At 38.3% G+C, this 26,164-nt stretch overlaps 1 protein-coding gene across 1 annotated transcript in view; it reads left to right on the top strand.

Annotated features, from left to right (window-relative positions):
* The window catches only part of MICOS10 (mitochondrial contact site and cristae organizing system subunit 10), a 119,799-nt gene extending 102,189 nt beyond the window's left edge, over positions 1-17,610 (top strand). Inside the window, exons 3-5 of the mRNA XM_074306073.1 lie at positions 12,802-12,849; positions 14,609-14,718; positions 17,372-17,610. Of these exons, the coding sequence (XP_074162174.1) occupies positions 12,802-12,849; positions 14,609-14,718; positions 17,372-17,380 (167 nt within the window). The 3' untranslated portion in view covers positions 17,381-17,610. The remainder of the gene's footprint in view (positions 1-12,801; positions 12,850-14,608; positions 14,719-17,371) is intronic.
* The last annotated feature ends 8,554 nt before the right edge of the window (positions 17,611-26,164 follow it).

Here is a 26,164-nt window from a genome sequence, read left to right as displayed (position 1 = left end):
AGAACAGCACAATATTGACTACACTATTATAAATATAACACCAGAAGGCAGTCAAATTGATTAATTACAATATTCAGTCCTTAGTCCAGGGAACTTGAATTGAAATTTATCTCTATCCAGGAGAAGGCAAGAACCACAGATATTAAATGGGTTGTTCATTCCTCAGAGGCAGAGTTTTGCTCTAGTGTTCTTTTAAAAGGGAAAGGTTCTTTCTGTGTGAAGGGCAGGATAAAGCAGGATATGACTGGTATAAGAAATCATCAACACCATAGAGAAAAAAGAAAGCTGATTTATACCTCTGATACTAATTCCAGTCATTTCATAACATCTGAACCCCCAAATAAATTACCTACTTCCATTTAAATTATGTACCTATATGGATGTGCTTCACTTTATTCACTTCATCAATTTATTTATTGAGGTTGGGTCTTCCTAACTCCCTTAGACTGGAAGTATTGCTGACTCTAGGGCTAATCAACACAAAAGCTTTGACTTGCTCGTTTCCTAAATGGATGGGTCATGTCATCCTTAGGAGGCTTGGTGGGCTCCCATCTGCTGGGGGCTCACAACATTGATGTTTGACTTAGCAAGGACACTTAGTCAATCAGCTATAGCCTGAAATCCCCAAACTAAATTAATCTGCTGGTCTTAGTTTTCCCATGCATGCCTCATTTTATGCAAAAGAATGAAATTTACTGAAAACTGATTAAGAGTAAGAATTTTAAAAGTCAAAAGCCTGTTGTATGCCCTAAGAAGCTCCCTATTTAAAGGGATCCTTTTTTTCCTTCTAGAAAGAAGCTTTCCCGTCATGCAAATGAACTTCCCCTTGTTTTATTTATAAATTTTAGTGTTTAAGTATTGGCTTTTCTCAAAGCAAAATGTATCTGTGTTTGTCTTCTGGGACACAGCAGGTAGTGGGTTAAACTTTACTAACATCTGTTGAATGCTTTTCTTTTACCAAACTGAGACTTCAAAATTGGTGTCTATCTGGGAACTTCTTGCTGTTCTGGTGTCCTCTGGCTAAATAGAAAAGGCTATAAATAGGGTAAAGGTCCCCTAAAATATCCACATAGATCATTTTCTTGGTGAAGATCTTGTAATAGTGTTGGCTTTTAGGTGGTGATATAGGCATACTAGACTAGCTCTTGGTACCTTTGTACTAATACCTTTTTAAAATTCACTTTGAGAATTTACATGACTTGGCATTTTACACATGGACACCTGAAAATCCAGTTGCCTTAAAGGATTAAGATAGCTATTTCTCTCCTTCCCCCTTCTCTTTTTAATAAGACCTTGAACATCTTTCATAAATAAGGAATGCTTCTTGGAAATATAATTCTCACAAAATTCAGTCCCAGGGGCACTTTTCTATGAAGGCACGTTCCTGTTTTGTTCTGTCATAACAAATGTCCTTGATGATGGTAATAGCTTTGATGGGGATGCGGCTGGACAAGAAAATATGACTATTGCAAATAAATCAAATTGGAATTAATGAAAATTTGCTAAGATATAAATCTTTTTATTAAACATTTAAAAGGTTCTTTTTGAAATTGCATTTCAGAACAAAACTATGGTTATCTTCATTAGTAGGTAGAGAATTATCAAAAGAGTAGCTCACCAATTTAGGTATGTTAAGAAGCCACTTTTTTTCTCATACCCATAATAGCTAGAAGCAGTGTAGTCTATAAGTAAACCTGCTCTTAGTTCCACCTTGACTTAATCCACGGTGTCATGTTGAGCCAATCTATGGGCCCTGGCTTCTTGGAGAGAATTCATTTCTGTAGCTCTGTGAATCCTCTTATACTAGGTTGTGAATTTCATAAAATTAGAGCACTGTTTCTTATCTCTACTTTGTGTCTTCAAGGAGAGCCTAGCTGCACCATGTCTTTATAAATAATTGATAAATTGAGTCACAATATGCGTAATAAGTTTGAAGTTTGATTGTCAAGAAGGCCATTAAATATTTGTCTCACTTTGAGAAATTATTTTGGTTCTTTGTGTAAGGGCAATGAAAGAAATTGACTAAATGGTAGCCACCTGGCCATAAGAAGTCCCATACATTTCTGTAACCACTTTTTAGTTTACTTTACAAATGTTTTTCTTCCCACGCCCTGCTAAGACAGGTGGCTCAGGTTTTGTTGTGGTCCAATGACTTAGATATGAAAGACCTGGGTGGGTCTTCCATTCCTTTTTATACTGTCTCCTTATAGCCTGGGAAGTTGTTGATATGTCTCCACAAAGTGAAATTTACTTCTTCCGGAAGCAAAAATTCCAGATCTTAATCCCTATTCCTATCCCTGTTTTACAAAAGGGAAATCTGGGGCTCAGATAAATTAATCAATCAACAATTATTTTTTAAATGCTTGTTCAGTGCTAGGCCCTGTGCAAAGTGTTAGTCAAAAGCAAAAATGAAACACTCCCTGCCTTTAAGAATTATCTTCTAAAGGGGAAGACAATGTGAGCACATGTAAGTATATACCTGATGGTTTGTCCAAGACCATACTGGTGAATTCCAGAGAATGAATTTTAACTCAGGTTTTCCTAACTACAAGTTTAGCACTTTATTCGCAATGCTGTAAAATAAGGCAGTTGGATTAAATGGACTCAAACAGATCTCTTCCAGCTCTAAATCTTGCAATGGTATGAAGTTGACTTTGATGTTTTAAATTGGATATCCTTAATAATCAGCTTTTAGACTTTGTAATAGATTTCCCTCTTACAAAACTCAATTGTTAAATGTTAGGACATGGTAGTTATCGCATAAAAAGCATATTATAATGAAATTAAGTCTAAGAGCCTTTTCAATCATTTATTACTCTCCCAATTGCTAGCTCTTCTCTCCAGCCAAGACTGTCTTGTATCTTTTTTGTTCCTATTATGTATATGTTATCTTCCCTTGCTAGACTGTAAATTGGGGATTAGGGACTATTATTTTTTTGTATCCCCCAGTGCCTGGTTGTGTGTGAGATAATTAAGAAGTGCTCATTGAGCAAGGTGTGATCTCAGAAAAACCTGGAAAGATTTACATGAACAGAATCAGGAGAACATTGTAAACAGTAAGAGGAAGATTGTATGATGATCAACTAAGAAAGATTTATCTACTTCTTAGCAATACAGTGATCCAAAACAATTCCAATAGACTTGGAATATGCCATCTACCTCCAGAGAAGGAACTATGGAGACTGAATGCTGCTCAAAGGATAGTATTACATTTTCTTGTTGTTTTTTCTTTCTCGTGGTTTTTCCTTTTTGTTCTGATTTTTCTTTCACAAGATAACTAATATGAAAATGTCTTTAAAATGATTTACATGTATAACCTATATCAGATTGCTGGCTGTCTTGGGGATGGAGGTGGTAAGGAAAGGAAGGAAAGAAAAAAATTGAAACTTAAAATCTTACAGGACATGTTGAAAACTAGGAAAGAAAAAATTGAAGCTTAAAATCTTATAGAAGAATATGTTGAAAACTATTTTTTACTTGTAATTGGGAAAAAATAAAACACTCTGTGGGGGGAGGGGGGATTTGCTCGTTGATTGATTACCAGTGAATGTGTTGTCTCAGACTGAGAAAATCATACCTATTTTGTCATTCTCTTAAAGTTATAAAGTTCATAGGCATAAACAAAAGAGCAAAAGGGATAACTAACATCCACCAAGTTTTATTAATATTATTAAAATCTTTTCTCAGGTGATCAGTTTGAGGACTTGGCATATCTTGAGATTTGTGTTTATCTTACCAGATAGTTTTATGATTTTGGGCAGGAATACAGCACATGTTTGAGTGTATAGCAGTCTGAGTTAGAGTGTGGTAATTTCTTTCTGAGAGACTGAGTGCTAAAAGAATCTGTTCCCAAAAAGTTTCCAAGCATCGGCTCGCTTTTATGTTTATTCTGTATGGCTCCTTTTTGTACTTGCAGCAGAACTCATTGTCAGGACCATAGGCACCCATCAGAAAGTTTATCCAAGGCACTAAAAAAAATATGTTGGAGGAAAAAAGTAAATTTAGGACTGAACTATTTTCCTAGTTAAACATTCACCTTAGGGAGGTGAAAAATGCTTTGGACTCCCTTCCTTTGACATTTTCCTCCAAGAGAGCCTGACATGCAAAGAAAGGAAAAGAATAAAAATGGCCCGGGGCGGGGGAAAAAATCCTCTCTTTTGCGAGTTGGCCTGTTTTCCTTGTAAGACAAACCTTTCATGTTTTATTGTTATGAAGTTAAAGCCTGGCCTCGCCTAGAGGTGCCGATCTTAGAGGAGAAACAGCTGCAGAGTTAGTGTCCCCAGATCAGGTGGGAGGGTCTTTGAAGCAACACGTTGCCTTTTAAAAGGAAATTGAGCATGTGAGAACTTGAACCTGTAAAACTCATCAACAGGTTCCACTGTTGTTTATCTCTCATAGAACTGAGATCACTAGCCAAGTTGAACATACCTGCAGCCTGTTTTTTGTTGATAGTATTTGTGGGCATGTAAGTCTGCTTCTGTTGATCTGTATGTTGGTCATGGAGAGGGGCTCATAGCTTTCTGCCTTTAAAAAAGGAGGAGCAGATAGGAAAGGGCTGCAGAAATCGACTGTTGATGAAAAAATGTCATATGATTATTATTGGTAATAAATATTTCTTAATCACGTGACTGAGGGTTATGTATTTTTCTAGTCACACAGCAGATTCTTTGATACTTCCTTTTGCTAGTCTAAACTGATTTTAAACAGATATTTACATTCGCAAGACATTTTAGTGGTGATAAAAGTTGCTTATTGGTACTTGGAGGAATTTGTACTTCATGAGATCAAGGATCAGTTTGATAACTTGGGTGTCTTTATTTCTTCCAGCCACATAACTCTCACATATCTTGGTATATGGAATCAAAGAATGGTGGAGCTGGCAGGAACTTTAGAGATCATCTAGTTCTGTCACCACCCTCATTGTTTATTTGAGCAAACTTGGGAGGGAAGTAGAAAAACCAGTACTTGAACTTGGGTCTTGGTTTTTGGACCACAGCTTTTTCTGTCAACAGTTGTAAGTTTCTGCTATGTTCTAGAATGGGTGCTGAATTGAAGGGACCCAAAGAGATAAAACTAGCTCCTAGCTCCTGACCTCAAGATTTAGAAAAAGAAGGGGGAGTATGTACACACACACACACACACCCTGTATTTAAAACTTTGCAGAATGTGAAGACCAGCCAGAGTTAATCATGGTCACTTCCATGTCTCAAGGAGGCATTGGTTGAAATTTGAGATAGAAGAGTCAGAAGTAAAATCTGGGGAATATAAATGTTTTTCTGGCTATATTTATTCATAGAGTTGAGTGCAGTGAATAGAGTGCTTGGTTGGTGAAAAATCTGGCTTCAAGTCCTACCTAGTATAGCTGTGTGATACTGGGAGAATCTTTTAACCTTTGTGTGCCTTAGCTCTCTGCACTGAAGAAATCATAGATCCTTTGATGGGCAACCCCATATTGAACTAGGTATGGTATAGGAGAAATTGAGCATTGGAGACAGGGTGATTTCAGATCTTTTACCCGCTTAACTATTTAGTTGTATAAGGGTGGATGGGCACTTCATTTAATTTACCTCATTTCAGCAAACATTTATTTAGTAACATTTTTAAACTGGATAGACCCTGGGAGATACAAAGATGTGTAAAACTTGGTCTCTGTCCATCCCTGCCTTGAAGGTGTATATGAGTGAGAATGTCCAAGGGCCTCCTTTTCCTTCTGTATAGAATGAGCAGGATGGATTCAAGTCAGCTTCAGCTCTGACAGTCTTAGGTTCTCATGTTGTTTGGGGTTTATTGATACTGGTAGAAGCAGCTTTAGCATTATTCTTTGTCTAGCTCTAGGAAAAGTTGATCATCTGAGAACATGCCTTCTATAGGGGGAAGAGAAGACAGAAAAAGAGTGAGGGAGAAAAAAAAGTTGAAATATTTTTTTCCTTTTGGACTTTCAATTTATTTGCCCCCAAATTGCCTCCAGATGTAGAAGACCCAAAGCTGTGATTGTAACCCACTTTTATTTTTACTGGCCCATCTCTCCATCACATTGCCTGGTTTCAGATCTGTAAGCCAGTCCAAATCCTTTACCTCATGTTCTAGTATTTATTTGCCACGTTACTCATCTCTCAGCTGCAAAGGAGGAAAGCACATAGCTTTGAAATTAAACTCTGTCATTTCATCAGCTGGACAATGGTAGATATTTTCTAGAGATTTAGTCTTGGTAAATCTCATCTGTACTTAAATCTCTATTCCACCAGCCCAGGTAGGCCATATGTAGAACTAGAAAATTGAACCTTAGAGAATATTAAAACTTCCCAAGAGGTCTGGTAGCATGCCCATGGTTATGTAGGTGCTTGGAAAGTAGCAGAGCTGGGATTTGAACCGACTTCTTTTGATTGTAAATCTAGCACTCTTTCCACCATTCTGTCAAGGGCAATCATGGATCCTAATAACCACTTGGCCTTGTGTGTACTTGTTAGCAGCCTCGTTGCCTAGTACTGATGTGTTCTGCATTGCTGCATGGGGACCATGGATCATTTTCTGGCAGCATCTCATTTGGCTGGCAGGAGAAATCCTGGCAGTCTTTACTTGGAAGGTAGTAATCTCATGGGGGGAAGAAATTGGAGAAGGATTCCTTGGTTGTCTTTAAAATCCCTACTTCATGCTATCGGTTCACTCTTATCATTTGACATTCCTGACTATATTTTATAAACTAATCTGTTTTACTTCAATTTTTTTTTTCTGCCCCAAAATTTAATCAGTTGTATGAAAATTTTAAAGACAGCTTTAAGGCATTTACATTCAAGTGATGCAAGATATATCTCACTATAAATCATTTTTCATTGATTGGCCAATTGTTTAAGTTGGATATAAAAATTCCATGTAGGATTAAAAGTAGGTGGTAAGCTGTTTCAAGTTTAACAGTGAAAATAACACCTAATGCTGTCTTTGTGAAGTAATCATTTTCAGTTCATATTTAGATCTTTACAGACAAGTAGGCAGAGCAAATAAGAAGGCCTGATGGTCACATGTAGGAAAGACTTTTCAGAAGATACCCTGGGTGAAGTGTCAAAACAGTTTTATGAAATTTTGTTCATACTAATTCTTCCACATAGCATAAATCTGCAGGCCAGCAGCAGGGGGACTTTTGCAGAGATTATTAGAAGATAAGTAAATAAATTAAACACCTCCCTTGGAAAAGTGATATGAATGATGATCTAGATGGCTCAGATAGTATTGGAGCAGACTGCTGATTGATTGCTCCAATCTTCATACCAAAACAGGATGAAATTTTCATTAGACATTCAGAATCTTGGGGATATATACCCCCATACTGAAAGACTAAATAAAAGGAGGGAGAATTCAACCTTATGCTTAATGGTAAAAGTGTTATGTCAAGACAGATTAGTGTGTTGTCACTTAAGTAAGTTGTAAGCTTGAATAGGTTGGACTTAAATTAAAATATCCTTGTAAAGCACATAGGTTTTCTATAATTGGATTGTGGAAACTATTCATGGAAGAGAAAAAAAAAATTTTAAACGTTAATTTTGTAGCAAACCAAATAGATTGAATTTCATCACTTTCTTCCATTGCATGCAGTGGTGATTTTTATTGGTAAAATCAGCTCCTCTCATAAGTGGAATGTTCAAAAAAAAAAAAAAATGTTGAAGCCTTTGTACTTTAATATTAGTGAAAGAATTAACTTAAACCTGATGAAGAAAGTTTCCATAGGTGATAGATCATATTGAGGTGTGTGGGTTATGTGTGGTATGTGTGTGTGATATTTATGTATTTTTTGTTGCAGTTGAAGATCCATAGAAAATTTAAAAGCAGGCATTAGTGCTATTATCAAAGTTACATTTGTGTTTGTTTTTTAAATTTAGAACCATTTTAGTGCAGAAGATAATTAATATGAAATAAGGTTGCTGGTCCTCTGATTTTTTTTTTTAAGTTTTTTTTTTCAATTAAGAAAAATATTTTTTTTCTTTCCTATTTAAATATTGACTTGCTAAGTTGATTTTTTTCTTTTTCTTTTTAGATCTTTCTTACAAGGAATAGTTCACTGAGTAGAAAAAAAGATATATTCATAAATGATTGTGATAGAGACAATGAAAACAGTTTAAATACTTTTTATATCTTTTTCTACTTCATCTAGATTTCCCCGTGTCCTTTTCTCTTCTCTCTTAGGAGCTATCCTTTATAAAAAAGTTTTGTTTTTATTTTTTTTAAATATAGAAAAAGAAGAAAATTCAGTAAAACCAGTAAATACATAGAAAAAAAGATGACATTATATACAATATTACTGGGGTCTAGTCTTTGGAACCCCATCTTTGTAAAGGAGCTGAGGGTGGGGGCAAGAGTCTTATCTCTTCCTTTAGGTTAATCTTTTTAATTTTGTTGCTGTTTGTCTTCTGTTCTCAAAGAGGACCATGACTTCAAGGAGGCAATGCCATGATGGGCAAGTGAATTGGATTTGAGTGAGGGAGGATTGTGCAAGGTCACCTGCCTCATTTTCCCCTTGAGAGCCATCTGGGTCCAGTGGCAAGATACAGATCAAGATGTTTTGCAACAGTTAGTTGTGTATAATGTTTTCCTGGTTTTGCTGATTTCATTTTGTGTCATTTAGTTGTTAGGTCTTTCCATGCTTTTCTATGTTCATTAATGCTGTTTTCTTACAGCACAGTAATATTCCATTATTCCAAAATTTGTTTAACCAGCCATAATGAAATGAGTATCTTCTTTGTTTCCAGTTCTTTGCTACTTGAGCTTGTCTTTTTATTAATAACTTTCTTGGAGTATATTCTAATAGTAGCAAAATCTCTGGCTCAAAGGGTATAAACATTTTAATCACTTTATCTGCTTCATTCCAAAATGATTCTACCATTTAACAGCTCTGCCTACATGCATTGCATGCTTCTTTGTCTTTTTTGCAGTTCCTTCAACATTATTACCATTATTTATCATCTTTGCCAGTATGTTGGGAAGAAGGTGAAACCTGAGGGTTATTTTTATTTGTATTTCTCTTATTTTTAGTGATTTAGAGCATTATTTCATGTGGTTGTAATAGTTTGCAATTTTTTCTTTTGAGGACTATCCATTCATTTCATTTGGCCACATTTTGGGGGGAATGACTTTTACATATTTATGTACATGAGATATTTTTGCTAGATGTCTACTTATCTGGGATATGAACTCCTCATCAGATATAGTTTCTAAGAAGACCTCTTCCCCGAAGATGTCTTTCCTTCCTATCATAGATATATTATTAATTTTGCTTGTGCCAAATGTGACTATAATCAAAATTATCTCTTTTATCTTTTGTAATCACCTTTAACCTATATTTGCTTAAGAATTCATCCCCTGATCTATTTCTCTTCTAATTTTTTGTGGTATTATCTTTAATGTTCAACTCAAATATCTATTCTAAATATATTATGGAGTGTGATGTAAAGATATTGATATGAACCTAACTTTTGCCAGACTATTCACCTTTTTATTTCCCTATAGTTCTTATTAAATAGGATATTCTTTCTGAAGTAGTTTATATTTTCACATTGATTAAACACAGCTTATTGTGTTCATTTCTGATCCTTCCTTGTTCTGGAAGGTCAAGGGAATTCTGTAAAGATAATTTACCTAGTCCTTAGCAAATCATTTAATATAGGCTCATGTTGGAAAAGGTGGAAAGATGTGATGTGAGCTAGATAGTGACATAATTAGGTGCATTTGGAACTGATTGGTGGCCTGGCCCAAAGTGCAGTCATTATTAGTTTCAGGTGACATTAGAAATGGAGATGTAAAGATGTAAGTGGTATGCTTTTCAAATTTATAGACTATGCAAACCTGAGAGGGGATAGATATGCATTTGGTGAAAGAGTCAGGATTCATAAAGATATTGACAGGCTATGTCATTGAGCTGAATCGATGAGAAGATTAAATTTAATAGGAATAAATTTAAAGCCCTTTCCTTGGATTCAGAGAATCAGTTTCACACATATGTACAAGATGGAGGAAGCATGCCTGGACAGAAGCTTATTTTAAAAAGATCTAGGGGTTTAATGGAATGTAAGCTCTATGAGTCAGCAGTGTCAAGTAGCAGTCAAGAAAGCAAATGTAATCTTAGTCTTTGTTAAGAGATGGTGTCCATCGGGGCTTTTTTCAACAACAAAGTGAATTAGTCCAGTTCCAGTGGTCTTGTTAGTGATAAAGAGAGCCATTTGCACCCAGAGCGCACTGTGGAGACTAAGTGTGGATCACAGCAAAGTATTTATAAAGCAAAAAAAAATTTTTTTTGTTGTTTTTTGCTTTTTGTTTTCTTTCTCACTTTTTTTGATCTGAGTTTTCTTGTGCCACATGATAATTGTGGCAATACGTATGGGAGAATTGCACATATTTAATCTGTATTGGATTATTTGCCGTTTAGGGGAGGGAAAAAAGATTTTGCAGGGTGAATGTTGAAAATTATCTATGCATGTGTTTTGAAAATAAAAAGCACTAAAAAATAAATATTTGCTGATGGTGGGGAGAAAAGAAAGATAGTGTCCATGACTTGGGAGGTGATTATCTTTTCTGCATTCAACCTTTTGTAAGACATCTGGAATATTGTATTCAGTCCTGAGTGCTGCTACATTTTTAGGAAGAACATTGAAAAGTGAATTTTCCAGATGATGGCAAAAATGATGATGATGGGTCTGTAGTTCATATCTTATGAAATTCCTTTTTTAAAAATGGAGGTGTTTAGTCTGGAGAAGAGATGTCTTCTTGGGGGAGCATGATCAGTTTCTCCATATACTTGAAAGGTAATCACATGGCTGAGGCATTAAGTTTGTTTTGCTTGGCCAAAGACAGAACTAAGAATAGTAGGTAGAAGCTTCAAAGAGGCACATTCAGACTAGATGTCAGGAAGAATTCACCAAACACTTCAAGCCTAAAAGAGGGGAGTGACCATTTTTGGGGTGCAGTGTAGACATAGATTGTATAAGCTTGTCACTGAAGTAAGTCTCTTCTGATTTCGGAGATTCTGGGATATTGGAGGCAGCTCGGTACAGTATGGTCAGAGACTTGGACTTGGAGTCCAGAAGTCCTGGATTAGGTTGTCTCAGTCACTTACTATTTGTCAGCTTGATATAGGCAAGATGCTTCACCTCTCTGGGCCTTACTTTCCCCACTGTGAGATTAGAAGACTGAACTCTTATAACAGAAAAAAATCAACTCACATAGGAATGTGTTAGACAGTGTGTGTGTATATATACAGTGTTTCATGCCTATAGTTTGCCTTTTCTCCATGAAGAGCGAGAGTCATCTTTCCCTTGGGACTGAGAAGTGTAGCTGCCTTTTCCTGTTTTCACTTATATTATTCCTTCACAGCAATATTATGCGATCAATAGAACGAGTATTTTGTTATGCCCATTTTCCTAGATTAGGACCCCAGATTATTTGACTAGAAAGTGGCAGAGCCAGCTCTTAGACCCAGACTTTTGATTCCTAGGCTAGTACCCTTTCCATTACACCTCAGCAAAAATGTGCTTTTCTAGATTCTTCAACATATCTCCATCACCTCAAATGTTTTAAAGCACGATTACTGTGTCTCATTAATGTCTTGGCCTTTGGGAAAGATCCTCATGCAGAATGGAGTGAGAATACCCAGGTGGTGCAGCAGTGCTTTGTGGTAATTTTTAAAGTCTCTGAAGAAAGTGCTCTCACCAGTTTTTGAGCCTTCAAGGTCCTTTCAGTAGGATTTTAGTGGATTGCAAGCTCAGTAAGAGTCAGCAAAATCACATGGCAGGAGTTGATAGCTCTGATGTCCACTGTCTTGGTTATACCCACATCTGAATATATTGTGTACTATTTTCAGCAACACAGCTGAAAAGGGACATGGACAGTAACTGTACAAAGGAGAACACCTAGGTTGGTGATGGGACTAGAAACTTTGCCACATGAAGATTGGTTGAGAAGACATTTGACATGATGATACTGAAGCTTAGAGAAACTAAGTTGTCCAAGGTTACACAGTTAGAGCTGATATTGGAACTCACTTTCTATGATTCTGAGTAAATTTTTTCTTAGATCTTTAGTCTAACTCATGAAGACCTAATTACTGTGTTCAGGTTATTTTTATTCAGGTGTGGTTTAAACTAGGCAACTGTTAGGGTAGTGTCATGGAAACATAGATTTGGAGCTAGAAGGAGCCTTAGAGAGCATATCATCCAGGGGAATGGGTTGGGAATTTCAAGGAGTCCATGAACTTGGATAGGGGGATGGGAATCTTTATTTTTCACTTAACCTTAACTGAAATTTTAACATTTTCTTCAGTTTTTGAAAACATAATTCTTTGAACCGATCGATAGCTTACAAACTCTCAAAGAGGTCTGTGACATAAAGGTTAAGAACTCCTAATCAGATTAAACTCTCTCACTTTACAAATTGAAGTCTCCAAAGATAACATGATCCTACCTAAGTAGAATGGGTGCAATTTGGATCCAGTTAACAATCTAGACTCTTCATTCCACTTCCAGTTCCAGTCAGTGTGTGAAATGGAAGAATGCAGTTTTTATCTCTAGTTGAAATGGAAATTGAAAGTATCTTAAGGAATTAGGTTAGTCAGGAAGATAGGACAAAAATGAAGGTTATTGGAGTTAGGAGTTCTAGCAACTCAGCTCCCCAGTGTTCAGGAGAAACTAGCTTTATGTTTTGCTGGTGAACAAAACTCTAAAAATTAAATATTAATTGCATTACTAATAATTAAATGGGGATGAGATAATTTGTTTTCTCATAAATAGGTTTAACATGGATCTTTTTCTTCTCTTTCTACAGGTACAGGGTTTGGATTGGGAGTTGTTTTCTCACTTACATTATTCAAAAGTAAGTGTGACCATCATTGAAATTTCCTGTGTGTTAGAATAAATGTCTCAAAAGCAAACATTGGGGGACTGCAAATGTAGGTCTGCCAGCCCTTTCACTGCTGTGTGAGGCAGACTCAGATCTAGCCCAGATGGGTTGGATAGCTCAGAAATTGTCTCAAGCATTGATCAAGATTTACTGCTTGTGAAATCACAATACTTAGCAAGAAAACAGATTTCTAATTAATTGATACTTTTCCATTTGGGTGACCATTGCATAAACTTTTATTGAGCTCCTGTGTCTTATGCATTTTGGGAGAAAAAAAGATTAATAAGACCAAGATTTTAATTTAGCTTGAAAACAGCTAAACTTTCTTTAGTCTAAACATTGAAGCAGTAAGGCCCTATCCTCAAGCAGTTTAGAGCCCAATGGGAAGATGCTGCATAGACACAAATCTAATCCAAGGGGAAAGGAAGTCACTGTCTTCAAGTGTGGAGCATGTGCTTGAGGAGTGAGATGGTTTCTCATTAAGGGATCAAAGAAGTCTTCCCAAAGGAGGCAGCATTTGAACTGAGGTGTGGGGATTAGGAAAGACTGGCCCAACAGAATCAGAGACTGGTGTGAACGAGGGTCAAACAGCTATAAGACTTCCTTTAATTTTTAAAGGGCTTTCGAGATCATATTAGTGGCATGCCTAAGATGCTTTTTTGGCTGGAGACATTTTCTTTTTTAATAAAGATAACATGAATATTTCTCTAAGTACAGAATGGCCCTTTGAGGTGCAAGTATTCTTCTTCTAGAGACAGGGTAATCAGTTTGTCCCTGCTCTTTCCAGTACTTGCCCTAGATATGACACCCCAAAACTTTTCCAAGAATAAGGGACTTATTGCATGATATAAGATGCAGGAACAAAACACACTTCATAATTGACTACCTTGATATTTCTAGGCAGAGTTCCACCATGGCACATGTGGCAGCATGTTGTGCAGTCAAAGTGACTACAAAGCTGACCTAAAATAAGGAATCCTAATTAGTGCATTAATTTTTTAGGATCTTTTTTACTTATGAAGAATAATGTTTTATTAAGAACATAACATCGTAGATTTAGAACTGGGTGGGAATTTAGAGATCCTAACCCCCTCCTTTTAAAAATGAAACTTGGGCCCAGAAAGACAAAAAATGATTTGTTTATAAATTTTTAATATTTAAATTGATGTAATTGTATTAGAAGTTTCCTCATTTGCTAAGAGTAATGTATGAAAAAGAAAGAGGGATCCCATTCTCAGTTTGAGTTCCATGAGGTCAGGGATCCTTATAACTTCTCCAGAATCGAGTACAATAGGACTACTTTAACAAATTGCTCTTTGAGCTTGTCAGATCTTGTTAATGTCCCATAAATTCTAGGTGAGTTGGTTAATCCATCATCCCTGCTCTTTTTTGGGGGTGAAGGGGTGGGTTATGAAGCACACACATTGCCAGTGGAATCAAAGGGTATCAAAGCTGGAAGGCACAACACCCTCATTTGGTCAAAGAGGAAAAATGAAGCTCTAAGAGGTGGTGACTTGTTGACAGTCACACAGTCAGGAAGTGGCAAGGCCAGGATTGAACTAAGGAAGGTTGGCAAATTCTCTTCCTTGATGTGGAAAGGATTTAATGTTTGTTGAGGGCTAGTGTATTTGGTGTTCTCGGGTAATAACTTCAGTTATGTTTTTTTCTTAATGTTTTTGGATTGGTTTTTTTTTTTTTTTTTTTTTTTCTTTTCTGCTTTTCTTTCCCTTAGGAAGGATGTGGCCATTAGCCTTTGGTTCTGGCATGGGATTGGGAATGGCTTACTCCAACTGTCAGCATGATTTCCAGGCCCCATATCTTCTGCATGGAAAATATGTCAAAGTATGTACAGAACTGATATTTCCTTTCCCTTATATTGACTCATTCTGCCTTCTTTCCTCCAGAGGAAATATGTTTCTTGCCAGGTCGAAAGAGTGCCATCCATGGCAGAGCACTTGGAGAAGCTTTCTGAGCTCTTCTGGCTCCTTTGGGGTCTAAAGTGTATTTTGACATTTTACTGTGTTAAAAGTGAATGCAATCATCCCTAAACCAAGTCAAAACTTGAACACAGCTCTGCTATTTCTCTTCCTTGAAGCCATGTGCTGTTTTACAAAGTTGGAACGTAAGGGCCTGGGCTCAAATGCTGGTCTCCCCCTCTGAAATTAGGGCTTGAATGAAGAAGGTGAGAAAGAAAGGTTCTTTCTGGCTCTGAATTCTACATTTAGTTCTAATGCCCAATTTCTGGGGCTTGAGAGCCAAATCAGCTTGACATTCAGCTTTTTCTACCCTTGAGTATTTGTTTACAATGAGGTAAACAGATTTCTGTCTTTGAAAGCTTCTTATTTGGAATCAAACAAAAAATACCCACTGAACAACTTTATCCAAGTTCAGTGTTCCACAGTGTCTCACTCTCACAATCTAGTTTTACAACTGGTTTTGCTTTTGTACAGGTGGGGAAATTGAGGCAGTGAGGAATTAGGAATGCCACCTAATAGGCATTTAAACCATCTCTGGTAATCATGGGAATAGATATACAGCTAGATCCACAAGGAACCTTAGAAACTATGATATTTGAATGGGGAAAAAAACCTGAAAGGCATTTTAGAGGTTCATGGGAACAAACCTTAGAAAGCCTTCCAAGCCCCACATTTCACAGGAAGAAATTGTGATTTAAAATGGTAAATGGACATATATAGAATCACACAGATAGTTCAGAGGATCATAGATTTAAAGTTACAATGGGTCTCAGAGGCCGTGTTGTTTAGTTGCCCTTTTTAATAGGTGAGAAAATGGAGGCCCAAGTGACTTACACAGGCTGACGTGTCTCAGATGGGTGCTGGGATTGAGCTGGGCCTCAGACCTTGTCCCTGGAGTACTGCTCTAGTGCTGCTGACCATCTAAGGATATTCAGTCTCCAGATGGATGTTAGTGATGGGAACAATTTGGAAAATGACATAGTCATACATTGGGAGGAAATAGGGTACAGTGGAAACAGCTGGATTTGGAAAAGATTTACGTTCTGGTTATTCCACTTACTGTGTGCCGTTGGGAATCACGTTAACGCCTTTGGGCCTCAGTATGCTCATCTATTAAAGTAATAAATGAAGTGGGCCTGGAAGACCACTAATGGCCCTTCAGCTCTAAATCCTGTCATCTGCGACACTGCATACACAAGTGTAACCATTTTGGGGGTTTGGCTGGTTTGCCTTTATGATGTTTAATCCAGTCATTTGAAGGAAGAATGTGTGGTGCCTCTCAGCGTGTCATGAGTTTCCCCGTCCTCCTTTACTCAGGGAAGAGGTCCCTTGGTAAAATTTTTGGTGATAGGTTAACAAAAGTACCTTTTTCCTCCAAAGTGTGGGGTCCGGGGTTCAGCGCCCATGACCACATGGACCTTTGACGAAAGAAAGCATTTAAAGGCAAAGGACCTTCACCCTGATGTTAAATGGTGTTGAAGGTCAAGCTTTATATTATTGCAAGATATAGCAACCCTAACTTTGCATCAGAGGTACCCCCTACATTGGTCTCCATAGAAACCATTTCACAGATGTAGAGACTGAGGTGAAAATGGAGAGGGACTCAGTCAGGATCACTTAGTAACACAGTTCCCGGCCCCAGGCCCAGATAGTGAGACTGGGCTGGCCGCTCAGCAGTCTGCCTCCCCCACCATGCTGCACTCGCTGACTGAGGGAGCCGTAGAGCGCTGGAGCAGGAGGACTGGCGTTCTGAGGAGTCTGGCAGCCTCCCCTTCCATCTCACTGAGTAACTTCTGTCCTGTAACGAAGGGTGGTCCAGCTCAGGATGAGGTCATCTGTGGGCCGGGGCTGAGAAGCAGCAGAGCTGTTGGCGTGGCACGGAGGCCGAGGACAGGCCGTCCCCCTCCTCCCCTCCTGCCTGGCCATTTTCCTGGCACAGATCCGCCATGTGCTTGGGCGCGAAGAAGGGGGGCAGCCAACGAGGCTTAATTGTTTCAGCCCTTGACACTAGTCCAAGATGTTCTGTCATGGGTAGTGGCCCAAGGGTGATTAGCTGCACAGTGTCTGCTTAACGGCTGGTGGTTAGAGTTGAAAATGTTTTCTGGTTTGTTTTGTTTTTCAGCCAGGCCTGCCCCATTAGAGAATGGCTGTTACTTTATCTAACTTCAGGCTTTGTCATCTTTTCCTCTTCAAAAAGAAGGTGATAACTGATTTGAGGCTCAGATGAATTAGGGGCCCCAAGTCTATAAAAGTTGAGCCAGATCACAGATGGCTAATGGGGTTTTGTTTTAAATTTTAAAAGACTTGGGAGATCTCATCCTTTGTGAAGTGAAATGGGAAAGAGACAATGCTCCATTAAAGAAGCTTTCCAGAAACGGGCAGAGCCAGGTTCCAGCTTCTGACTTTGCAGAGGGTCGTGGCCATACTGAAATCCCGGGATCTTGCATGAATTGGGTGATTAAAACAGGGAATCCGAATCCTGTTTTTGCAGCAATAATCTGAGTGCCCTTGTCTTACAGGAGCAGTGACTTATGACTGAGAACATCCCAGTGGGAGGAAGAGAAATCATGTTTATTCCTCAGGAATATTGAAGTGCCCTGGAGTAAGCTGAAATTCTTCTATAACAATGTTATCAGTAAATGCTTTATACTCCAGCACACAGTTTATGTATTTGAAACCAAGTCTGTTTCTTGTTTTGTATTTTCTCTCTGGAAATTGCAAGAGAAGGTCTTAGGAGAAATAAATTAAATGAAAATAGGATGAGGTCTTGTGTGTTTCTTATTCTGTTCTGTAAATGCCAGAAAGACTGAACTGCCAGCAGCTGTGACCACCTGGTTGAAGCTGCTCGAGCGTTGTCCCAAAACACCAGCTGTTGTGTGTCCCTCCCCACTCATGCCCTGATGAACAGTTTACAGAAGTACTTCCACCTTATACATCTCAGGCCAAGAGATTGCTGCTGCTGCTGCTGGTGATTACAGTGAACAGGATTTGGAAGTTGGAGACTGCTTTCCCTATCCTCCTGCTTTTTTTTTTTTTTTTTTTTTCTCCTTATGCAAGGCATTAAGTGGGGCAATAAATATTGAATCTAATGCAATAAAAGATCAACACAGAAAAGAGCTGGAGCAGGACTGAGATGTACACGGATAACGGGAATTAGACCTGTTAGCTCATGGGTCTAGAGAAGTCCTGGATGAGACAGCTGCTGGAACAGGCTGGCCCCTTCTCTACCCCAGAACACTTAGAGGTTAAGGGACTTGCCCCGAGTCACACAGCCACCATATGTCAGAGGCTAGATTGACCCTAGCTCTTGTTGGCTTTAAGGCTGTCTTTCTTGTCACTACACCTGGGTGCCTCACAAAAAAATACAGTACAAATTCAAATATAATCAGTACTTTGGAATTCTCAATAGATATAATGTGCTATATAAGTTGTTATAATGATTGATTGATAACATGAAACCTTGCCCCTCTGCACATAAGCTTCAGCTGCTCTCTCTGAAAAATGGGTAAAGACAGAACCACCTTAGACCTCTCCTTCCTGCCTGGGACCATAAAAGAACAGCTCTTTGTCGTGTCAGAGAGCCCTCCTTTCTCTCTCTCTCTCTCTCTCTCTCTCACACACACACACCCCACCCCTGAAGCCCAGCAAGCTACCTGAGCATTAGACCATTAATTAAATGAACTGAACACCCAATTTTCTACTTTTTTGATGTAATCAGATCTGGTTCTAGTATGGCAGCAACCAGGACTGTTGGGAGAGAATGGACTTTCCTGTTACCCCCTAAAAAGACCAAACATCTTAGGACTGGCATTCAAGGATCTATACAACCAAATACTTCTCTGTTTCCAGCTTCATCTTCCCACTGACATAATCTGTATTTCAGCCCAGTGTCACCCTGTTTCCCGACCTCCACACCTTTGCTAATGTTTCCCACGCCTGGAATTATCCCTTGTCCATCACTCTGCCTTTTGATACTGTCCATCCCCAATGGCCTAGTTTGAATGCCACTTCCCCTATGAAATCATCTTTGGTTCATTGATTTCAAAGTGGAAATGAACTTTCATGTTACTCGATTGGTGGGTAGAGTGCTGGATTGGGAGTCAGAATCTAGCCTCAAGATACTAGCTGTGTGATCCTGGGCAAGTCACTTCACCTCTGCCTCAGTTTCTTATCTGTAGAATGGAGATCATAGTAGCATTTCCCTCCCAGAGTAGTGGTAAGAATGTGCTAATACTTGTAAAATGTTTTATAAATCTTAAAATACTATAAAGATGCTGTTATTATTTATCAGCATACATATCATTCCCTTCATCAGATCTGAATCTTCTTGATGGTGGGTACTGTGCCTTATTTGTCTTTGTGTTTTTACACTTTCATTTCACACAGTAGGTACTTAATAAATGTGGTTTTGTTGAATAACCTGAAGCACTCCATGTAAGAAGGGAATGTAAGGACCTGTTTAAACCTCTTATACTTGCCTCCTTGGTATTAATATTGGAAGTTAATATTGGTATTCCCCTAATTAAAAGTTGTTTTTATTCCATTGTAAGCCAGGCATTGAGATTGATTCACTTCCAAAAACGACAAAGTGAAAATACAAATTGTGCAATCCTCCAACTTTCTGCCAGCGAAATCAGGAGGAAGAGAAGCTGCAGTCTGTTTTCAGTATCTCTCCATACTTTTTGGGGGCCAGGAGTTCATTCTTATTAATACTCCATCTGTCAGTGCTCACACACAATATATATCTTCTCATCCTCTGTGAATCTTGACCATTTTGACTGCCAGTTACCACCTTCCCAGGTCACTAATGTGACCTTGGGCACTTAGTCTCCCCAGGTCTCACTTTTCTCATTAGTCACATGAAGACATTGGACAAGATGATGTCTGAGGTCCCTCCTAATTCTCTGGTCCTATAAATTTTGTATGGAAGATCTACCCATTCCACTGTACTCCCTCTCATGCTCTCATCATTGGCCTGGATGACTTAAGATTTGCCGTTTTTGAGATCACAGTGTCCTGTGACTATAGAATTTATCAAAGATGAGTTTTTGTGGCAGGCAGCTACTTCTAAAGGTCCTGCCCAACGTCCTGACTGTAGTCGAACCCAGTTCTGTACGTGGTCTCTTCACATGTACTATTATGAACTGACTCAGTGGATTTCCCGTCCACCTGTCCTCTTTGTTTTCCCTATTTTTCCCCCCGGGGATGGTCTTACTGAAGAGGGTGGTCTTTAGCTTGGTACAGTGAGCATAATAAGTTTTAGCCAAGAGAATAATTTGTTGTTGAATAGTTCAACTGATGCTGTGTATTTTGTTTCTGTCACATTACCCACCGTCTAAGTAAGATGCTGTCCAAAGAATGTTGTTTGCTCTTATCCGCTTTTCTCCCTCTCCCCTTCCTTCTCATAATGGATGTAATCACCGAATCAGTGCAGGGCCATTGGCAAAAAGTACACACTTATTCCCTTCAAATTTAATTATCAATTCAGCTCCTCAGAGGCTCTCTTTGCCTCATGGCTATAAGCGTTCAGCTCTGCCTAATATACCCTTCTGAAAACAAATATGAGGAGTCCGTGGCTTGAAATGATAGAAAGTCAGCTGGGCACAGGATGCTGGAATATTGTGGTGGCGCCCCCAAAATATCCTATCCTGCCAACGTATATAAATATACACACTCTGTGGACACTATAATTTGGCGCAGGACGATATGTATTTTGAACTCATTTAGGTGAACGACTTTGACATTGCAAGGATCACAGAGAATTTTATCAGAATGGAAAGGAAACTCGGTGTGTTGGCAAAGGGTATCTATCAGCTCTGGGGCCACTTCTGCCCCTGCTAATTATTCCCTTTGTACTGTTGGACAAAACACTTAACCTCTCTGGGCCTCAGTTTCTTTTTCTTTTGTTTTGAGCGGGGCAGCTCAGTTTCTATATATGTAAAATGGGTTTGGGGTATATATATATATATATATATATTTTTTTTTTTTTTTTTGCTGAGGCAATTGGGGTCAAGTGACTTGCCCAGGGTCACACAGCCAGAAAACGTGTCTGAGGTCAGATTTGAACTCAGGTCCTCCTGACTTCAGGTCTGGTGCTCTAACCACTGCACCACCTAACTGCCCCGATTTGGGGTATTTTCTATCAGATGATTTCTAGGGATCTAATGGCTAGTCTTGTTGCATAACTGTCTTTATTCTGAGAAGTGACTAAAGACCTCTGAAAGTTTTTCTTACTCTAAGAGATGCTCCCTGGCTTCCTTCTAACCCCCTCTTCTGAAAGAGGTCTTTCTTAACTCCAGTGCCTAACCATAATCAGTTCCTGTTTATCCAGTATATAGCTTGTTTACGCTCTGTTATGTTTTCTCTTCCATTAGATTGTAAGCTCCTTGGGGGTAAGAACTGCCTTTTACTTACCTTGTAACTCCATTTAATAATGTAACAAATTTCCCTCCATCAGAACTCGCAGCACTTTTTCTTGTACCTCTCTGATGCCTTTATTGTGTGTTCTATATTTTGAACTTTTCTGATGCATTTAATGTATTCTGAATTGTTTTTGCCATTCTGATATACTTATGTATTCTGGGTATCTTTCTGTATATCATACATATCCTGCTACCACGTGTAAATTCTACTGTGGAGAGATATACTTCTGTCTTGTAAAATGGTTCAGTGTGGGAATCGAAATGGTTTTGTCGGTGTGAATGACATTAAAGAAGATACATCCTAAGTTGTATGGACTTTTCATCTAATCCTCCACTGAAACCTTTATGTGTTCTTTCCTCCATTAGAATGTGACCTCCTTGAGAATAGAGTATTTCCATGTTCTCCCTGCATTTCCAGGGCTTTGCACATTAGTGCTTAATAAAGGCTTTATTCACTTCCCCAGTGCCTAGCGCAGTGCCACCTGCAGAGTACCTAGCTACTCACTGCTTATTGAGATGATGAATATAGTAATAATGCCAGCTCAGTATGTATAACACAAAAAAAGCTTACCACCCAATAGTCCAGGAACCGGGTAGTCCAAATTTATGGATGAAAATCTGAAATTTAGAGAAGGTAAAGTGATTTACTTAAAACAACAAAGAGTAAATGGCAGAGTTAGGTAGACCTCAAGTCTAGGCACTGGCTTTAGGTCCAGTTCTTATTCCATTACTTTCCATTGCCCCTTACCATGTACAAAAGCTGGGTTAGCATTTAAATGAGCGCTGCATTTCTCATGCAGCTCTAAGAAAAGATCTAGTGCTTGGTATAGGAACTGTCGAGATTCAGGACAGAGCATAACTATAATTTTGCTTTGAGTTCTTTAAAATCTGTTTACATTTTTTCCTTATATATATGTGTATGTGTATACATATATATAACCAAGCTATAATTACATTTTCCTGGTTGTGGTCTAATTTGATTGTACGTTGACCAGCTGTTTTTGAATCCGACCCAATAAAGGCTGCAAAGAATTTCCACAAGGATGTTATCTATAGCATTTGGTCAGCTGTCATGATGAACGACTCCAGTGTGGAAGCTGTTTCCTATTGTTTCTTTTTGAATTGTGTGGAAGGCTGGAGGTGGAAAGCAGAAAGTAGAAATTCTAAGAACTGGGAGGAATGTTAAGTTTAGATAATCAACTCATCTGGAAGTGATCACAACTTTTTTTTCCTTCAAGTCTGCTGCAATCACCACTTCCTCTCAGATATGAAAAGGATCATTTGAGGGTAAACATCGGGGCAAAACATAGTGGACCCAACGCAGAAATTTGCATATTTACTCATTATGTAGAGCAAGATTTTGACCTAAGAACCTAGGACTCCTTAAGAATTAGAAGGGCCCTTCCATATAACTAGGGCTTAAAAAGATTTTGAAAATTATTTTGGTCACTCCCCTCATTTTACAGATTAGGAAACTACTCAAAACTGATTTAGCCAGTATCCAAAAACAGTTACAAAGAAGGAATTAGGATCTTTGTTTATAGGTTCTGAAGCCAATGCAACTTTCCTAATGTTCATGGCAAAGTGGTCCATTTTCTGCTTTTACAAGTGATCAGAAGGCTGCTATTTGAAATAAATTCTGTGTATATTACAATGGGAATTTACTGATAAGTATAATCAAGAATAAGTTACGGATTCAAGTCTGGTTTGTAATCCTATGTTAACCTCATTAATGGTGACTTTAGGTAAGCCACTCCTCTGGGCCTTTTTTTTTTTTTAATTATTGATAGCTTTTCATTTTTCAAAATACATGCAAAGAGTTTTTGACATTTACCCTTGCAAAACCTTGTTTTCCAAATTTTTCTCCCACCCCCCCTCCCCTAAAGGGACTTTTTTTTTATTTGTAAAATGAAGAAATTAATTAGATGGTACACTCCTCAGTTTCCTATTTATAACATTCTCTCTTCTTAGAACCCTTCAAGCTCTGCCATTGTCTCATCTAAAATCTCTTTGAGACTCATGTTCTCTTTTTAAAAGTTCCAACACTAACAATTATTTTGTGATTCTTGATACTTTATAAAACTTGGAGATAATGCAACCTCATTGTTTATGGAATCTGTCTAGGTTAGGAAAAGTGATGTCCAAGATAGGATGACTCTTTTTAATGAATGCCTGATAACGCCTTGTGAGATAATTTTAAATATTTGGAAAGTACCTCAAATTCCCTGCATTTTTCTTAAGTAACACAGGGAACCACATATTAGTAACATTTTTAATAACCCATTAAAAAGCATCAAAGCTTTAATAAAAAGTTATTAGACCTATCCTCATTTGTCAAGTGAAGGAATTGATAGACTAGACCAAAGTTGGCAATTGTTTCCGAGTTTAAAGACCCCTTTGTAGTAAGGAAAAAAATACTGATGCCTTTAAATGATAGTAAAATTTCAGTTTCTACTGAGAAAATCCAAAATGACAACCTAATTAGTCAGAACAGCATCTACATGCATAATAGTCATTTGTATACATGTTCTCGAGACAGCAGCATGCAGACAAGTGTTTAGTTCTAGATCCTAAGAGCCTTGTAATAACTTCATGAGTTGCTAGGCATCTGAAAGGAAAAGAAATAAGGAATAAATGGCGCCTACTACATCATGAGGCACTGTGCTAAGTGCTTGGCAAATACTTGATTTTCACAACATTTCCATTTTACAGTTGAGCAAACTGAGGCACATAAGCTGCGATTTTTTCCCCCAGAACCACATAGCAAATTAACATCTGATGTCAGATATGAATTGACTACTTTCTGATCCCAAGCCCAATTGTAGCCACTGTATGACTTACCTGCCCATCCCCTGAGTGCGAGTGGGTCTCTACTGGCTCTTCCTGTGCTGCTGTGATCCTTCCAAAATCCTCCCATAGTCTTACAAAATATTAATAATCCTCTTGGATTGAGCAAGCAGCTCTAACAAAATTCAATTTCTCTGACATTTTAGTCTTGGTTTCCTTACATCAACCCCTGGAGGTGAATGATGCAAGTGTCTCTCTTACTGGTAAGGAAACACACTTGGCAGAAAGTAAACCGATTTGTCCAAGGTTTTATACACACACCTTAAAATATTCATTTTTGGGGGGACAGCTAGGTGGCGCGGTGGATAGAGCACCAGCCCTGAATTCAGGAGGACCAGAATTCAAATCTAGTCTCAGACACTGAACACTTCCTAGCTGTGTGACCCTGGGCAAGTCACTTAACCCCAGCCTCAGGGGGGGAAAAAATTCATTTTTTGGTAGCAAAAAATAATCCAAACTCCAAAAAAGTTCAAATTGAAATTAATTAATTGAGATCATAGCTGAGTACATTGTATTATAGAATGGAATACTCTTGCTCTGTAAGGACAAATGTGAGGGAATTTAGAGAAATGGGAAAGTTTGTGCAAACTGTTAATGTAGATCTGTATTTTGGGTGGTGGAACCTGAGTTCAAACGCCAGCTTTGCCATTTATTACCTGGCTGACTGAACATTTCATTTGTCTGGGCTTTAGTTTTCTGTAAAAATGAGGAGGTTGAACTAGGTGACCTCAGGTCCTTTCCTGACCTAAATCTTCAGATCCTGGCTCATCTAATAAGCTAGATTCAAATCTAGACTCCCATTTAGTGCTCAGCCCCCACCCTCCCCAACTCAGATGAACAAACCTAAGATCCTACTGTGGGCAAGTCAGAGCCTACGGAAAGAAATGACCATTCCTTGTCATCCCCTGCTCTTTCCACCATCTCACACTTTCCATTATTTCACATAAGTTGTAGACAGCTCCAAGAGTTAGAGGACCAGGGAGGGGGAGAGAGAGAGGTTGAGAGATCTACCTTTGTGCTCAAGATCCGGGAAAGTCAAGGATGGGAGCTCAATATGACATTTGCCTAGGCATGCCTTCCCTCAAGAAACCAGCATCTGCATATGTGCTCCTTTTCCATCCAACAAGATGGAACTTCCAACTGAAGTATTTGTGTGCAATACACTTATATTCTTTTTTTTTTTTGCAGTCATCTTTGACTAATTGTTGTGTAAACAATAGAATAGGTGAAATCACATTAATCAATGTTGTTTCACCTTTCAAATCCATCTTAAGCTGAGATGCAACATGGAGCAGTGACTGGATTTTGATTCAGAGTTCAGATGTCACTCTGGGCAAATCACTTCATATTCTGAGTTTAAGTTTCCTCATCTGTAAAGTGAAGGGGGTGGATTAGATAATTTTCTAAAATTTAGATCCTATTTTATAATATCAAGGCAACACAAAATAGTCCTTCCCTCAAAAAACCAAAAGCCTTAGAGCTACCAAAAATATGTATTTTCATTCAATCATTTTCAAAAATCTTCTGCATATACCACAATTCTCTCATGGCTGTTACTATTCCTTGCATTGAAATGGTTTAATTAATATTTTGTCTCTGAAGAGGAAAGCTTATAGGATCAAATGCTAAATAGGAACAGCACTGTTCTGCACCATGGGGACAAGAAGACAATAAAATACTTAAACCTTTGTAACAGTCTGACATCAATCCTGTATATCTGCTGCTAGAATCATTTTCCTGGAAGTGCCATTTTATTTGCAGATCTGCTTTAAAAAAAACAAAACTTCACTGGCTCCGTTACTTGTCTGGGCTCATAGTAAGGCACTTAATAAATGTTTATTGACTGATTGACTAACCAGAGTCGATTTTTCATAAAGTCTGTTTTGTCAACCTCTTCAAATCAAATCAAGAAACATTTATTGGAGGTCTATTATACAGCCAGGCACTGTGCTAAGTGCTGGGAGTAACAGTCCCTGAAAAGTCCTCTGCTCTTAAGGATGTCACAGTCAAAAGACATGCATCAACTTCATACAAATGATACCT

The sequence above is a fragment of the Sminthopsis crassicaudata genome, chromosome 3 (genome assembly GCF_048593235.1).
Source record: "Sminthopsis crassicaudata isolate SCR6 chromosome 3, ASM4859323v1, whole genome shotgun sequence".
In the NCBI taxonomy this organism is placed as follows: domain Eukaryota; kingdom Metazoa; phylum Chordata; class Mammalia; order Dasyuromorphia; family Dasyuridae; genus Sminthopsis; species Sminthopsis crassicaudata.
The sequence above is the reverse complement of the archived record's forward strand: the minus strand, read 5'-3'. Positions and strand labels throughout refer to the sequence as shown.